Genomic DNA, 14,931 nt, shown 5'->3' on the forward strand with positions numbered 1-14,931 from the left:
GCAATACCTGTGACCATTTCCACAAGCCAAGAGGGGCAGCCGGCGGGAGGGGGGGGGGAGTGTGCGGGGGTGGCGTGGGGGCGGTTCTTTCACTTTGCAATGCCTCGAGCTTCTTCAGTCCCCCACCCTGGGGGCAGAGCTCACTGTTCCGCGGCCACACATACACACACCCTGGGCAGATAAAAGTCTCAGCGACTTCCTAGCCGCGGAACATACGCGGCGGCAGCAGCGGCGGAGCCTGGGCCGAGGCTTCACCCACCCCGACCCCTCGCCCCTCAGGGTGGGGGTTTCGGGCGGGCGGCGCCCCCTGGCGGCGGGGGCTGGAGGCGCAGCAGGCGGCGCCGTGAGCCGGGCCCGGGCGATCCCAGCGCTGAGCTGAGCTCCGCTCCCCCCGCCTTCCCCCCCCTCCGCCTCCCTTCCCTCCCTATCTCCCTCCTCCCGCCCGCCCCCTCCGCCTCCGCCTCCTCCTCCCGCGCCCAGCCCGCAGCCGGGATCTCAGTATTATGGCATCGAGGAGAATGGAGACCAAACCCGTGATAACGTGTCTGAAAACCCTCCTCATCATCTACTCCTTCGTCTTCTGGGTGAGTCCGGCGCGGCGCGAAGCGGGCGCTCACCCACCACCGGGCAGGGTCCGACACCCCCTTGGCTGCCGCAGACCCCCACCTCCTGCCCAGGGCGGGGGGCGAGGGGTGGGCGACCGGGCCGGTGGCGGCCGCCTGCGGGCTGCGGGGGCTGGGGAGCGCGGCTCCGCGGGGATGTCACCGGTGTGCCGTGGGGGGACGTGACTCTCTGGATGCCGGAATAGATATGTTCATACATATATATATATATATATACACACATATATGAGCTCACACATGTATATACACACACACATATATATACACGCACACACCTATATAATTTTTTTTAATTTTTTTTTTTTTTTCCTTTTCTTGCTCCCACGGGGAAAAGTTGCGGGGGTCTTCGCCGGCTGGAGCCATGACCGCCCCCCTCCCCTCCCTGATCGGCTGGACCGCTGAGGGGGGGCTGCGAGGCGGCCCCGCTGCCTACCGCATCCCCGTCCTGCCGCGGGGCCTGGCCGGCTGCCGCCTCCATGCCCCCTGCCCGAGACCACCCCTCACCCCATCCCTTCCCCCCCCCCCCCAAGGTGCTCTTACCTGGGCGCACCGACCCCCACCCGCTATATCGGCCGCGCATCGTTTCGTAACCCTGGCTCAGGCTCCCGTAAACCATTTTTCTGACCCAGATACATTAATTGAGTTGCAGCGATTGACTTGGGGGGAGCCAGGTTTTTTAGGCGACCCCGGGGGCTGAAGGGTTTCCGCAGCGTCCTGGCCTGTTGTTACTCAGCAGATCCCTGACGGGAGCATCGCGTTGTGGTGGCGATCTGTAGGTTGAAGACCTTTTAATGTTCGTGGTGACAACATTTGATAATGGCTCCACTGTGTACTGGCAGCGACTGTAATCTGGTACAATACACCGAAGCGAATTTGTTAATTCCTAGCTGACTGTATGTTTACCATCTTGATAGCTTTATGCTGTGAAAAGTGCCTGTGAAACTCAGATTTTCACCATTCTGCTTAAAATGCAGAATTCTAAACTCCTTATTCACGCAAACATGTTTTATATCTTTATAGCAAATGTAAGACTTCCTGTTTCAATTTTAGCATCGTAGGCTTTTTTGTTTAAGAAACCAAAAAATAATGAAGTCATTTTGCTAGTCCATATTTACAGCAGTACCTCTGCATTACTGACCCCCCCACCTCCAGCACTGAATATACCCCCTCCTTTTTTAAGAATTTTGGTGGTAGCCACAGCAAGTGTGTCTGGTGGCTGAAATGGATAGGAAGCTGGAATCATCTGATGTGGTTTTTTTAATTGTTGGCAAGTAGATCCTTCACACTAGTCTTAAGGAGGTAGGTTGCTAAGTTTATACACTTGCCATAGTTGAAGGGTTCATCCTTTTCAGTGCTCTGTTCTCAGTGGATCTAGAAGAAACCCCTCTTCTTCCTGTGATTAATGAGCAACTGCAGGAGCTCTGGTGAATTCCTGGTATTTTTTCAAATCACATCTTTTTAAAAGTGACCGCTGTCGCTTGAATAAACAGAGGACTTAAACTGGCATGCCTGTCGACCTGGCACATTTCATGAAAGCTAATCTCATTAAAAAAGGGAGAATTGTACTCTGCGCCAAGCAGCTGGCTAAGGGCATTTGTGCTGTAGGCTGCCGTGGTGCCAGGCCAGGTTGACAGCTGGGATCTTGTAGGGTAAATAACACAGCTGAGTTCTGGTTTGGGCTTCAGCAGTGCATCTGTGCTGGTGGGATGCTATAGTTCAAATTCTTTTCCTCTGAACTGTCTGTCAGGCTCCCGGGTGTCCCAGTTTACTCCAAGGGCACGGCTCATTAATGTGGTTCTTACAGCTACCTAACACCTGACAGCTGTTCAGGTGTTTGTCTTTTTTGTCCTCTTCCTTGAGCCTGGACAGGGAGGAAGAAAATAAGTCATTGGAGGCAGAATCCTGCAATCATGAGCTTAAAAGAACAAATTTCTTTTCCATCATGCTTGCAGTTGCATCTGGTTTCCCAATCCACCAGCTTAGGGAAACCTAGGCAGATCTCAATGGGAGAAGGTAACAAAGGGCTTGGTAAAGGTTCAGAGTGACAGAAGACCCTAAGTTTTCATCAGGGTTTGTTTGGTTTTTTTTTTTCCTTTTAGCACAGAGCCAAAGCTAGTTCACTTTTTTTGCCCTTTTCTGGGCTTTGAATCAGTCCATTTAGTAGAAATTGGAGCAAGACTACGTATAGAAGAAAGATGGTGTGTTCTGGCTCTAACCTCATTTTCTTTATACAGGAAAATTTGAGAGCTGAGGGATGAGTAGAGTTGTCTCAACTCCCCTCCATTATTTTCTGGGATGCTCTTTATACTCTCTCAAGCTGCTGGTTTCAGTCAGTGTAGCTCATATTCAGTCCTTGCAAATTCTCAGAGCTGAAAATATGGAAAATATTCAATAGGAGTAATTATTTTTAAAATATATTGCTTGTGACTTACCTAAATACCAGAAGGAAACCATGCCAGTACCACAAATAGCTGGTTTGTAGAATTTTATTCTGACGTCTTTCCCACATTTTTTTGAGAGGTTGCGCTCTGATTTCTGAAGGAGAAAGCCCTGTGTTGCTTAGCTGCAGTTTGTACCTTTTTTCCTAGCTGCAGGGATGGAGATGCAGTATAACACAGGGAGGAAAGTGGTCCTGTGATGGGGAGGTATGTGGTAGAAACCCTTTAGTTATCTGGCCAGGTGGTAATAGATTGTGATGTGAGAGAACAGGGAGAGAAGATGGTTCTTTGAATCCTCTGAGCTGTTCTGAAACCTCCAGAAGGACTTCACAGTGTTTACATTATTTGTAAAAAAGAAAAAAAAATCTATCTGCGCAGAACATTCCAATCATGAATGATTATTTCTCAGAGTTAAGTATGAACGCATTTGTATCAATGGATGAGACATACGCAGATGAAGGATTTTAGCATAAGCACTAAATGAGGCTCCACTGACTACATGGGAGCTGCAGGGTGGTAATGAAGAGACATGGTTCATTCAAATTTTATACTGCGTAGCTAGTTCCTTTCCAGATAGGTCTTACTTAATGGCATTTTTTATTTTGGTAGCTTCCTCTCCTCCCTCTGCTTCCCAACTTCTTTCCTTAAATGTATCAACATGATAAAAAAATTCCATAAACAGAGGTAACAAGCTTTTTATGTGCTCGTGTGTATTGTTATTCATAGTACATATTAAATGCCTAGGGTTACCATGTTTGGTCCTTAAGGGGCATAGTAATAAAAAATTCATCAGCTATTTTTTTCCTAATCAGAATTCTGTGTTGAATGCATCTCGTTCAGAACTAGAAGATTAAAAACAGGCAATAAAAGCACTGCTTGGCTGTTAGCTATTTGTATTTTTTTTTTTCCTTTTGGATATCATAAATTGCTTACATAGAAATCAGAGCTGTAACCTGTCTTGTTTTTAGGGGAAGATGAATTTTGGATTAGAATTCAAAGTGGATTTTTTATAGGGGTTTGAAACACTTGAGCATCTCTCAGTACCTAATACTTGCCCAGTTCTTAAGTGATCTTATGCTTTAAAATGTATATATATTAAATATTTCATTGTAGGCTTTGAAAAATATTTTGTTATTAAATTAACAGTTTGCCTGAATGCGTTTTGGGAGAGAGCTTTAAGGGTCTATGCACCACTCCTTAAAGATATAGGATTGCAGAAAATGGGTTTCATCTTCCATGATGATGGAAGGCTTGTTGCCTGAAACAGGCACAATAGCAAAGTGATTAGCTCCTGATTTTAGGCACTGTGAGACACTTGGCACTTGATTGAGTGCTTTGTGTGTACTGTCCGTCTGGTTTGGGGGTTTCGTGCTGTGAATTAATGTAATAAAAGCATATAAATTGAGCTTCCATTCAGATATTTTTCCAAGGTGGTTCATGGATCTGAACAGCATCTTTGGACCAAGACATCTGCTTTGGATTCTAAATTAGGTTCTTAGAACTAATCTTATCTTTTGTTATGTGATAAAACCAGAACTAGGATACTTATTTGCAACAGTAGTAGTTTGGTTTTTCCAAGTATTTATCACGTAGAAAATGGACCTGTGCACCCTGGTACAACCCCTCAGAGGCTAGCAGGTGGCAGGGGACACCAGAATGTATTGGGACAACTGGGACAGGTAAGTGTTACTTGGGTGTGAGGGCAGAGCCAGTGCCGTGATTCTAAGGTTGTTTGAAATTGGGTTTTTTCATATCATTTAACTTCTTTTAGCCAGTTCTGCTGGTGGCTGTGGGAATGCAGTGTCACCAGCGTGGAGGGGCAAGGTGGTCAGAAGATGCCTCCGTGAAGGACCAGGCATGTGGGGATAGGCAATGTCTGCTTTGGAGAAGCAGCCCCCTCATCTCTCTTTTCTCCCAGGCTTCCCTGAAAAGGATGTTGGGGTTGGGGGGAGATGAGGAGAGGGCTGGGTGGGACTGCAGTGGTGGGGTGGGTGGCTTCTGGTCCTCATGCCATAGCAGTACAGCCCAGGTGAGATTTGCCCACCACTTGGGGAGTTCACAAAAGTGTTTTCTGGGAAATGCCCAAGATAAAGAGCAAGGGGGATGGCCAGCTCTGTAACCCAGATTTATGGCTGAACTGCTGACATCTTCAAATGTAGCCATTTGAGCCATACATTATAATATAGGATTAAATTTGCGTGTTCCTTTTGAGTTACTAGGGGCATTATTCATCTTGGCTCTGAATGTCCAGCTGGGTTGCTGAAATTGCTGTTTTTTTCCCCACAACTTATTTCCAGTGCTTCTGCATTGGTTTCTGCAGATGTCTGGTCTCTCACCTCTTACCATGTTGGTTTTTTTTTCCTTTTAATTTTTAAAATGCTAGCACACAGTTTTAAAGATATTTTTGGGAAATGTTTTAACTTTCCCACATGGCTTAGACTGCTCAATCTTATGGTAGTCCGTTGTCTGCTATGTCATCACTGCCATTTTTTAGAAAGAGATTTTATTATTTGTACACAGTTACCCAAAATCCAGAAAAACTACACCCTCAAAAATGCACAGCAGCCTCACTGTGATGGATCTTAGGTGCTTCATTTTCCAGGCACCAACCTCATGCAGTTGCCTCCTTAAGTCAGTTGTTTCCTGGTCTGTCCTCATAATGACACACATGAAAGATTAAAGATAGTGGTGTTTTCTTTTGAGTGTAGCCCAAGGTGAATTCTGGTGGCTAAATAAATAACTGGATTTTAAAAAACAGAAGGTCTAGATGGTGTTGTAACAACATACCTCCAGAGTCAGCTTTCTAAGTTCCCTATTGGGGTGCTTAACCTGACTTGGCTGGTGCTGGAGCTATTCTGGCAGGACTGCTGGGAAGAGAGGCAGGGGCAGTCCCTGCCTGTCCCCTGGGGTCCCTCTGGAAAGCTGCTGTGTGGCATCAGTTGTGCCTTCAGACACCAGGAGGGTCTCACTCTGTTCTCCTCCTTGGAAGCGAATTGGGTTTTTCAAGTGTAGTTGGCTTGAGTATTTTGGAGCAGAGGTGTTGGCAAGTTGGTGTGGCATTGAATGGGCATTGATGATTCCCATCCATGTTCTGAGTGTTGTGTGTGGGTGGTACAAATTAGCACTGCACACCTCGTTTAAAGGAGTAATTGATCTCTCTGTTGGTTAAATGCTCCTTTTCTGGCTGTTCTTGTAACTATGCTTACGTCTTGACGGGGTACCTGCTACACCTTGACCTTGGAGTTTGTATCTGGACAGTTCTCTAGTTTGGGATTGGTATCTGTTTCACCTTAACAGGTCAGTTTGGGCTGGCAAAGAGCCACAGTGGGTGACTTGAAGCGTTTCAGTTATATTTGAGTGGGCATGGGATGAAGTCGTAAGTGTTGGCAGAAATCCTTGCTCTTTCACAGGTGATGGGGTAGGGGTGTGCTGGAGTACTGCTGGGTGTGTAGTAAATGCTTTTGTGTTTAGTGTTCACACCTTCTCTAAACAATGTGTTGTATGGCCTAAACAGTCTAAATGCAAGTTCTAGGGAAGGGTGCTGGGGAGGTCTTTTCCATAAAAAAGGCAGTAGAGCCCTTTTTCTTGCATGCTGGTTCATACCAGCTTTGCTTGTCAAGGAAATGGAGAAAATTATCATAGGTAAACCAAGGGAATTTAAAATGGTTCAAAAAATATGGTTCTGCCTCTGATTATGAGACTGTTTATCAATTCCCTGTGCTGTGAGAGAAGTAAATTGGGTTACCTGGTACTGTCTCCATCTCTGTAGTTTTATCATTGCTTCTTCGATCATTGCAGCTGTCCTACAAATACATGTGCCAATGAGCTAATAGATGGATATCTAAAAAGGCTCTTTATGCATTTGAGCTTGCAGAAATTCCTTCAGTCTTTCAGGTGCTTTTTCAATCTGGTGATACTCGTTGCAGAAGTGCTGGTGTTCTGTCGCACTGAGCCTGTTCTGCATCCTGTTCTGCAAATTGGCAGGTGAAAATCCTGTTGACCTCATTGTCTTGCAGACCTGGGTGACTGAATCTTTAGAATGAAATACAAGACTTCAGAGTTGACTATATGGAGCCGATGACAGTTCCTGTAAGACCATTTTTGTTTGCATAATGTTATTTCTTTAGGGTCATCACTATTAATCAGCATTTAATCATCTCTCAGAGAACAGATCTTTAGATCAGTAGAGCAGGCCCCTTTCCATCTTATGGCAGATGGCTTATATTTTCTGTCTTTATAGCAGTTCTGGCTTATGAGAGGAAAGCATTTAAATTTCTCTTTTACCAAAGGGACTCTGAAACTCATCAGGCTCTGAAACTGGATTATCATTGTTTCATAGCTGAGCTGATTTTTTGAGCTCTGGGAGTAGGCCACAGAATTTTTAGGAGCTGTAATAACAGAATGGAAATTATTCTGTTAATATTAATTTTGCTGTAATTTCCATGTAGTGTTTTGCAAAATGTTTTCCAGATTTTTTTTTTTTTCCATCTTCCTAGTTCTGGGTACAGGGCTAAAATCCTTAAAAAAAGCAAGCAGCCACCTTTCCCACTCCACTCTTTGCTGTCTTCATCTCCTTGAATTGCTGTGATGAGTTCAGGTGGTGGCTGGTCCCTGAGCAGTGCCCCCAGTGACCCTGTCCTGGAGCCCAGGCTGGATGCATCACAAGGCAGGAGGACTCTGCAGAGCACCCCATGCTGGGTAGAAGGCTGAAACAGTGTTTTGTCACAATTTCTTTCTGGGAGTGATTTGCTGTCAGCTTTGAGAAAAGGTTGGGTTTGGTTTTGGCTGCATGAGGCTTTGGGTGGATCAGGCTGAATTTTTTTTTTTTTTTTTTCTATTTGAGAAGGTCTTTTTTTTAAAAGACTTTCTTTTCTAGTAGAACAGGGTGGTGTGGAAAATGAGGTGGTGGCAAAGTCTTGGGATCTTGGAAGCAGACGTGAGGAAAAAGTTGGCATGCTTATGCAATGCAATGGAGAAGGAGGGGAGGATGAAACCTTGTAAACATCCTAGGAAGAGGAACACATGTTATTTCCCTCTGACCCTTATAATCACACAGTCCCCCGATGCTTTTGAAAAGAAATGAGCAGCTCAGCCTTGCTGATGCCCCTGGATTGAATTTATCACTGAAGCCAACAAGTTCTTCAGGATCTTGTTCCTGACCAGATGACAGATACTGCTTCAGAGAATATAGTCCATGGGAGCAGTAAAAAATGTGCTGAATACCATTAGTGAAGTACGTTTGCGGCTCACCCCCAGCACACAAGAAATAATTCTTATTCCAAGGACCTAAGTACATTCCCTGCAATTGAAGTTTCAGCTAGACCATGCTGATTTAATACTTTGGTGAGTTTTTAAAAGATTTATCATTTGGATGGGGTTTCTGATGGGTTGGCCTCCATTTGGCAACAACTTCAAAGTGTTTAGAGAATTCCTTGCGTGATTTTTGGCAACCAAGTATGAAAAAGTGCTCATTTTTTATGTTTCTAAAAATAAATGGGAGCTATATTAAAACCTGAAATTTTTGATCGAGGTAGTCTTTTTAGGGACAGAAACTGCCGGTGATTTGGGAAATCCTAGAAAATAAAGCTTTCAAAGAACTGTGGATTTCCTGAACATATCAAAGTACTATCAAGATTCTTTTTTGTAGCTGGACTTGAAACTGAGGCCAGCTATTGACATCGTGGGTTGTGTCATAGCATGTATTGAATCAGTCCAATTAGGCAGAACCAAGGCTTGCCCTATTGAAGATCTGTAAAGTCTGTTTGTTTCCAAGTTGCATCTGGGGCTTGGAGCCAGAGTTGAAAGTTGGTAGCTGAGATGGGGAACCTGGGGTCTGTGAGTCCATGCTGCCTGCAAGGATAAATGCCTGGACTGGGATTTTTTTCCATGTCAGAAGATAACACAAAGGTGCATGACGGTGTGCAGCTTGCCTGGGGCTCTGGAAATGCTCTACTCTGACCTGACCAAAGCAAATGTGAAGGACATTGTTTAAAGTTTATGGGAACACCTGCAGATCAATTGCAAAAGCTACTTGAGATGGAGGATTGCTGCACATTTCTTCTGGTGAAGGGGATAGGGGAAGGTCCCATGATTTCTCTTGTGTTGCCTAATAGTCTCCTGGACAAGGAATTTTCATCACAACTTGCTGTTGCCACCACTGAATCAAAAGACAAGCAAAACACTAGAAATCTCTCGGGAAAATTGTGGCTTTTATTCTTGCAAGAATAGGTTAAGAGATTACATTTTTCAGGTATGTATTAACTGAAGATGGAGACTCAATCCTCCTGTATGCAGTTCACTTTAATAGTAGTTAACACCTAACTGTCTCTAATTAGGCTTGGAAATAGAACAGAACTGAGTGCATGTTTCCCTTTGGAAACAAAGAGGAAACAGAAATACCAAAGGGGCCACGTTCAGTACCTCTATGTTCTCCCTGGTGGCTGCATCTCATTGCTAGGATCATATTTACTGGTGCAGCTGCCCTGTGCTGGATATAGGGCTTCATGCTCTGTGGTGTGCTCTGATTGCAGACAGAGCATGATTCAGTTCACCTGCAAAATAATGTCTTATAGGGAACCAGCAGCTGATATTATTGAGTGTTTAGAGAGATTTTTTTTTTTAGCTTTTCTCTTGGTTTACAGGTCACTGGTAAGTATGTCAGAGCTGCTTTTTTGTATAGCTGTGTCTTTGAGTCAGTGGAAGCAGATCCAATTTGCAGTTGGTAGCTAATGTTGAGATCAGTGTGCGTATTATCTGGGACTAAGTTTCTCTTTCCAGCGTACTTTAGGAAAAACCGCGGAGTTAAATTCCACAGATCAAATTACCTAGAAGGTTAAAATAGTCTTTCCTGTCCCAGAATAATTTGCAGATCATCTAGGCATTACCTGCAGACTTTAGGGTTATTTTTTTTCATGCAAGTGCAATTTCAAAACTCCTGGAGAAAGAATCAGGACCTCAAGATGTAGGGCAGGTGGCCATCAGGGGTATTTCAGTATTATTTCTTGAAACATACAAGCCAAGCCCCAGTGTATTCCTTGCTGCCTGTTTTCATAAAGCAAGTGATCATGCAAAGGGACTGGATGGTGATTTGTGAACAGAAGGTCACACCTTTCAAAAAGAAAAAAAATATAGTTTGTGGGGTTGTTTTTCTTACGGCAGGTAAGACTGGGGAAGCATACAGGCAAGACCTTGCTGTATCTCCTGAGTATGTGGGGGATCTTTGAGCAGCTTCCAGTACTTGTACAAAACTCTTGCTGTCAGGATGGGGCAAGTATTGCTTTTGCTCATGGCCTCGTAGGCAAATACTTTCTTACAGAAAAATACTCCTTTTTAAATCTTTGGCCTTCAAAGTGATGCTTTCTCTCAGCATCCTTCCAGCATGGAAGAGTACCCTCCATCCCTCTGCATGGCACTGAGCCCACCCACCTTTGGCTGTGTTTAGTGGAACACTCACCGTTGAGGTAAGGCAGGACCACGGGTCCTTGCCCCACCGAGGTGGTCACTGCCACAGCTGGGGGTCAGCCAGCATCTGCCCAGCTGGAGCCAAAGCTCTGTCGGGTTCTGCCATGGGATGAGTGCGTGTGTGTGGAGCTGCCTCAGTGTGCTCCCTCTCCTGTGAAATTACAAGCTGCAGGAGATGTGCTGGACCAACCAGTGTGGTAATAAACTGACTATTTCATCCCGCAGTTGCGTTGCTTTAAAATGAAACCAGCAACAAAAATAAAACCTCCCACTTGCAGGCGTTTTGTGTTTTGTAAGCAACAGCTATTTGCTTTCTGACGTGAAAGGTGGTTGTGCTTAAAATAGGTACATCTGTGGGAGAGAGAATTTTCAGCTAGTGAAATTGTTCAAAATTATATGGAAAAGTCACCTCAGTTTCTGTGAGCTGGCATGATACACATGTAATACTTATGCAGGGAAACGAGTGCTCTTTAACACCAGACAGACACTGTCCCTGTTGTACAGAAACCTGAACATACTGCACCATAGCTATTTTTTAACAGAAGTATCAGATTCAAAGTGTTCTCTCCCCCTTGCTCGCTGACCTCAGATTGCCAAGGGACCAGACAGGATTAATCCCTGTACCCTTAAGAATAGCCAGTATTAAAGCAAGGCATAGGGCTGTTTCCTTGAGCAGTGCAATCCTCAAATCAAGAATATAACTGAGCCATAACCATTTAATTTATTCTTTTAATTTCATCAAGTGCTTGGCTTTAAAGTTTCATGCCAGGCAATAGAAGAAAATAACTTCCTATTTTTTCCAGCACCATCGAATATGTAAAATGCATAAGATGGCAGACCTGTAAATCTGAAGGATATCAAGAAGAATTTCATGCTAAATCTTTTCTTTTAGGCAATCAATCAATCAATCAATCAAACTATTAATGATATGAAAATAAGAGCAACCTCATCAGTGAGAAGCAGATGGTTAACCAGTTTTTCTTCTAGTGTCACTCACCAGCCAATCAATTCTGCACCCAAGATTGAGTCTGTGTGGGAGTAACATAGAATCAACGTTTAGGTTGGAAAAGACTTCTGAGATCACCAAGTCCAATTGTTAATCCAGCTCTACCAAGTCCACCACTAAGCCATGTCCCTAACCACCACATCTATGTCTTTAAATATCTCCAGGATGGTGACTCAACCACTTCCCTGGGCAGTCTGTTCCAATGCCTGACAACCTTTTCTATGTATAATTCTTTCCTAATAGCCGATCTAAACCTCCTTTGGCACAGCTTAAGGCCACATCTCTGGTTCTGTCTCTTGTTAGTAAGTAGAAGAGACTGACCACCACCTTGCTACAGCATCCTTTCAGGCAGTTGTAGACAGTGAGAAGGAGGTCTCCCCTCAGCCTCCTCTTCTCCAGAATAAGCAACCCCTGTTCCCTCAGCTGCTCCTTGTAAGACTTGTGCTCCAGACCCTTCACCATCTTTGTTGCTCTTTGTTGTAGTGAGGGACCCAAAACTGAACACAGAACTTGAGGAACATCTCCCTTCTGAAAACATTTTCTCTATGTCATATATTAATGTAATGCTGGTAAGAAGAATTAAATCAACCAAGGTGATTTAATGTACATGTGGGTGGAGTGGGCTTTGTCGGTATGAAATGTACAAAGTATCTTGTGAAGTCATCTTTCTCTGTTTAAAATCAGTGGGAACCGTATATGACCAGACTGATCTATGCAGTCAGCAGATTGTTCCTGAAACTTGTCTGTGCTTAATTTCAGGTTTGGTGACAAAAGGTTATTCTGGCTTGCATCCCACAGAATCCCCATAGAGCTGGGATTGGACAGGTTTATCACTCATTGTGGTGTGGGATATCTCAGCAGAATAAAGCTTTTTTTCCATCCTCTATCAAGATGGGGGACTTGTTAAGTTCTGCCTCCTGTCTCTAGACTTGCTTTGGTTGGCCTTTGATTTTTCATCACAATCTCATTTCACGTTAGTCCTCCAGCGTGGTGTTTCCATGGAAGCTTAGATAGACCCCCAAATAGGTGGAATTGCATATAAAATTTAGCATCTTCCGTAAAAACAAAGCCTAAACTAAAAAATACAAAATATTTGATCTGTAGATGTGTTGATAAGACAGTGAACTACGGGGTCACATGAGACTCAGCTGGTGGATAGATAAATGCTGAGTATTATGGCCAGCATCAGAGAGCCTGGCAGGGTGCATGTTGTTTGGATTAAATACACACACAAAAATGAAGCCTTGGCTGCTGCCTGTATGTAGATAAGCTGAGCTTTTTTACAGCACTGACAGTTGTGTATTACGTTTTCTCTCTTCTTCAAATACTGTTCCTCTTAAGAAGCATTGTGTGATGACAGGTAAACTAAATATTTGGGTTTATTTTTCAGTGGTAGTCCTTAAAACATAATAATTGGCATGGCTATGCTGTAGACAAGACACTGGCACAAGTCAAGCAAGATGTCTGAGGAACAGTTTGGTCAAATTTGGCACAGCTGTGAATCGGTTGTTCTAAGTCCCTGGCTGGAATAATGGTTACATTGTAGCACTCATTTTGACATCTTATTTCAACTGCAGGAATAGCAAGCTGAAATAAAAATTGCATTTTACCTGCTGTTAAATTAGCTTGTAGAGTATGGGAATATTTCTGAGAAGTCTAATGGATGCTGCTTGTGGAAAGAGACGGTTGGATGGAGCAGCTGCATCTGAACTATGAAACTGGCAGTCTGATATGCTTCTTTGTTCTGAAGTTCTATACAAAATGCACTGAAAAAGGAATTTTAGGTAGCCCAGTATGTTGGGAGAGCCAGCAGGTCCCCTTGTGAGCGGGCTTCCACCAGGAAGCTGGACATGATTCTGTCAACTTTCCTGACTGCATGGAAAGTCAAGCCCTTTTGTGGGGAGAAGGTGATTTCCCCTCATTCAAGCCACAGAGGGGGTGGTTTTCCTTCAAGGAAGAAAGTGTACATTTCTCTATGTGGGTATCCACCTCTATTTTGAAAGATCCTTTGGCTTTCAAGGTATGTTGCCATACTTAGCTTGAGGGAAGAAAACTCAGTGTGCCTGCTTAAGAATGTTCTCATCCTCTTTGTGCCAAGTGTCAGTGATCTGTTATCTCTGTGGTATGTACCAAGTGTGGCAACCAGGATCAAGGTTAAATGTTTTCCTCCAGAACAAGCCTAGTTTGTTTACTTTGCTGTGGACATGAAGACACAGAGAAGGGTTTTGCTAACATGGAGCTCTGGCTAAAGACCAGTATGCAGAATTTGGTGATTTGTGGATTCTGCCAGATATTTTGAGTGAGACTCAACTGGTCCTAGGAATTGGACTGACTTCTTGGCTAAAGAAGGATTTATCTTAAATTTACTTGTGGATTGACAGCTTTGAAGACTTATTTATTAGCACTTTTCTTTGCTAAATTTAAATCAAAAAGCTATGAAGTACAGTCCAGGTGGGGATGGCAGCTCCCAGGAGAAAGGGAAAGTGCATTAGCACCTCCTGGTTGGGTCCGAATTGTTCTGGGAAAGGCAGAATGGGCTTCCCAAGCTACTATTTAAGGCTAATACAGGTTGTGAGGATGAGTGTTTCAATTCAGTTATTGTTCAGAGGAAGCACTTAATTTGAGGGGCTTCTTCAAGAAGAAGGGACTTTGTTCAGGCTTGGAGCCCATTCTGTAGCTTGTTCTTTAGGTCTTTGCCATCTCCCGTGCCCCAGTGTTTCCCTGATAAAAGAAGTTAGGCAGGCAGTTACTTTTTTGTTTTTATCCTCTTGTATGATCTGGTTAGCAAGAAGAAAAAGGGCTCATCAGCGACTCAGCAAAAAGTTATTAATTAGAAAAATCTCATTAATTGCTCTGGTATTCCTGGACCTTGATGTCTGAAAAAGAAACTTTTCAGGTAAACTACAGTGTGATCAATGTTTCCCACTTCTCCATATGGTATCATGTAGAGACAGAGACTCGTCTATGCCTTAGTTCATGCTTTGGTGTCTTTTATCACCATATTTGGTGCATTTTAAATTACAGATTTCAAATAGTAAATTATGAGTTTCTTAGGAAAAGCTTATTAATGGCATTTTTGCTGACAGTTTATTTCATCCTTTTCATGCAAGTAGAACCAATCTAGCATCTAGTGAGGTTGCCTGCTAAGCAGTAACAGATGGCCCATGCTAGATAGTACAGGAAGGATCATAGGGGCAGGAGCCAGCGTTATCTACATTTGTGTTTTGGATTGCATCATGAATGTTTCCCAGGAGGGAGCACAGCTGGCACTGGAATTCTGAAAATCTGATTTTTGGTATTCTTTATTCCAAGTCTTGGCATATCTAAATATCAATGTGGTTCATGTTGGGCTCTATCAAGAATACTGAAATTATACCCCTTCTTAGATAAAATTGCTGTGCTT

The 14,931-nt window shown here is 43.8% G+C and overlaps 1 protein-coding gene across 1 annotated transcript in view; it reads left to right on the forward strand.

Annotated features, from left to right (window-relative positions):
• The first annotated feature begins 208 nt into the window (after positions 1–208).
• TSPAN7 (tetraspanin 7) overlaps positions 209–14,931 on the forward strand; it is a 99,108-nt gene continuing 84,385 nt past the window's right edge. The window contains exon 1 of the mRNA XM_071750907.1: positions 209–584. Coding sequence (XP_071607008.1) covers positions 504–584 — 81 coding nt within the window. The 5' untranslated portion in view covers positions 209–503. The remainder of the gene's footprint in view (positions 585–14,931) is intronic.

This window comes from Heliangelus exortis, chromosome 1, assembly GCF_036169615.1.
Source record: "Heliangelus exortis chromosome 1, bHelExo1.hap1, whole genome shotgun sequence".
Classification (NCBI taxonomy): Eukaryota; Metazoa; Chordata; class Aves; order Apodiformes; family Trochilidae; genus Heliangelus; species Heliangelus exortis.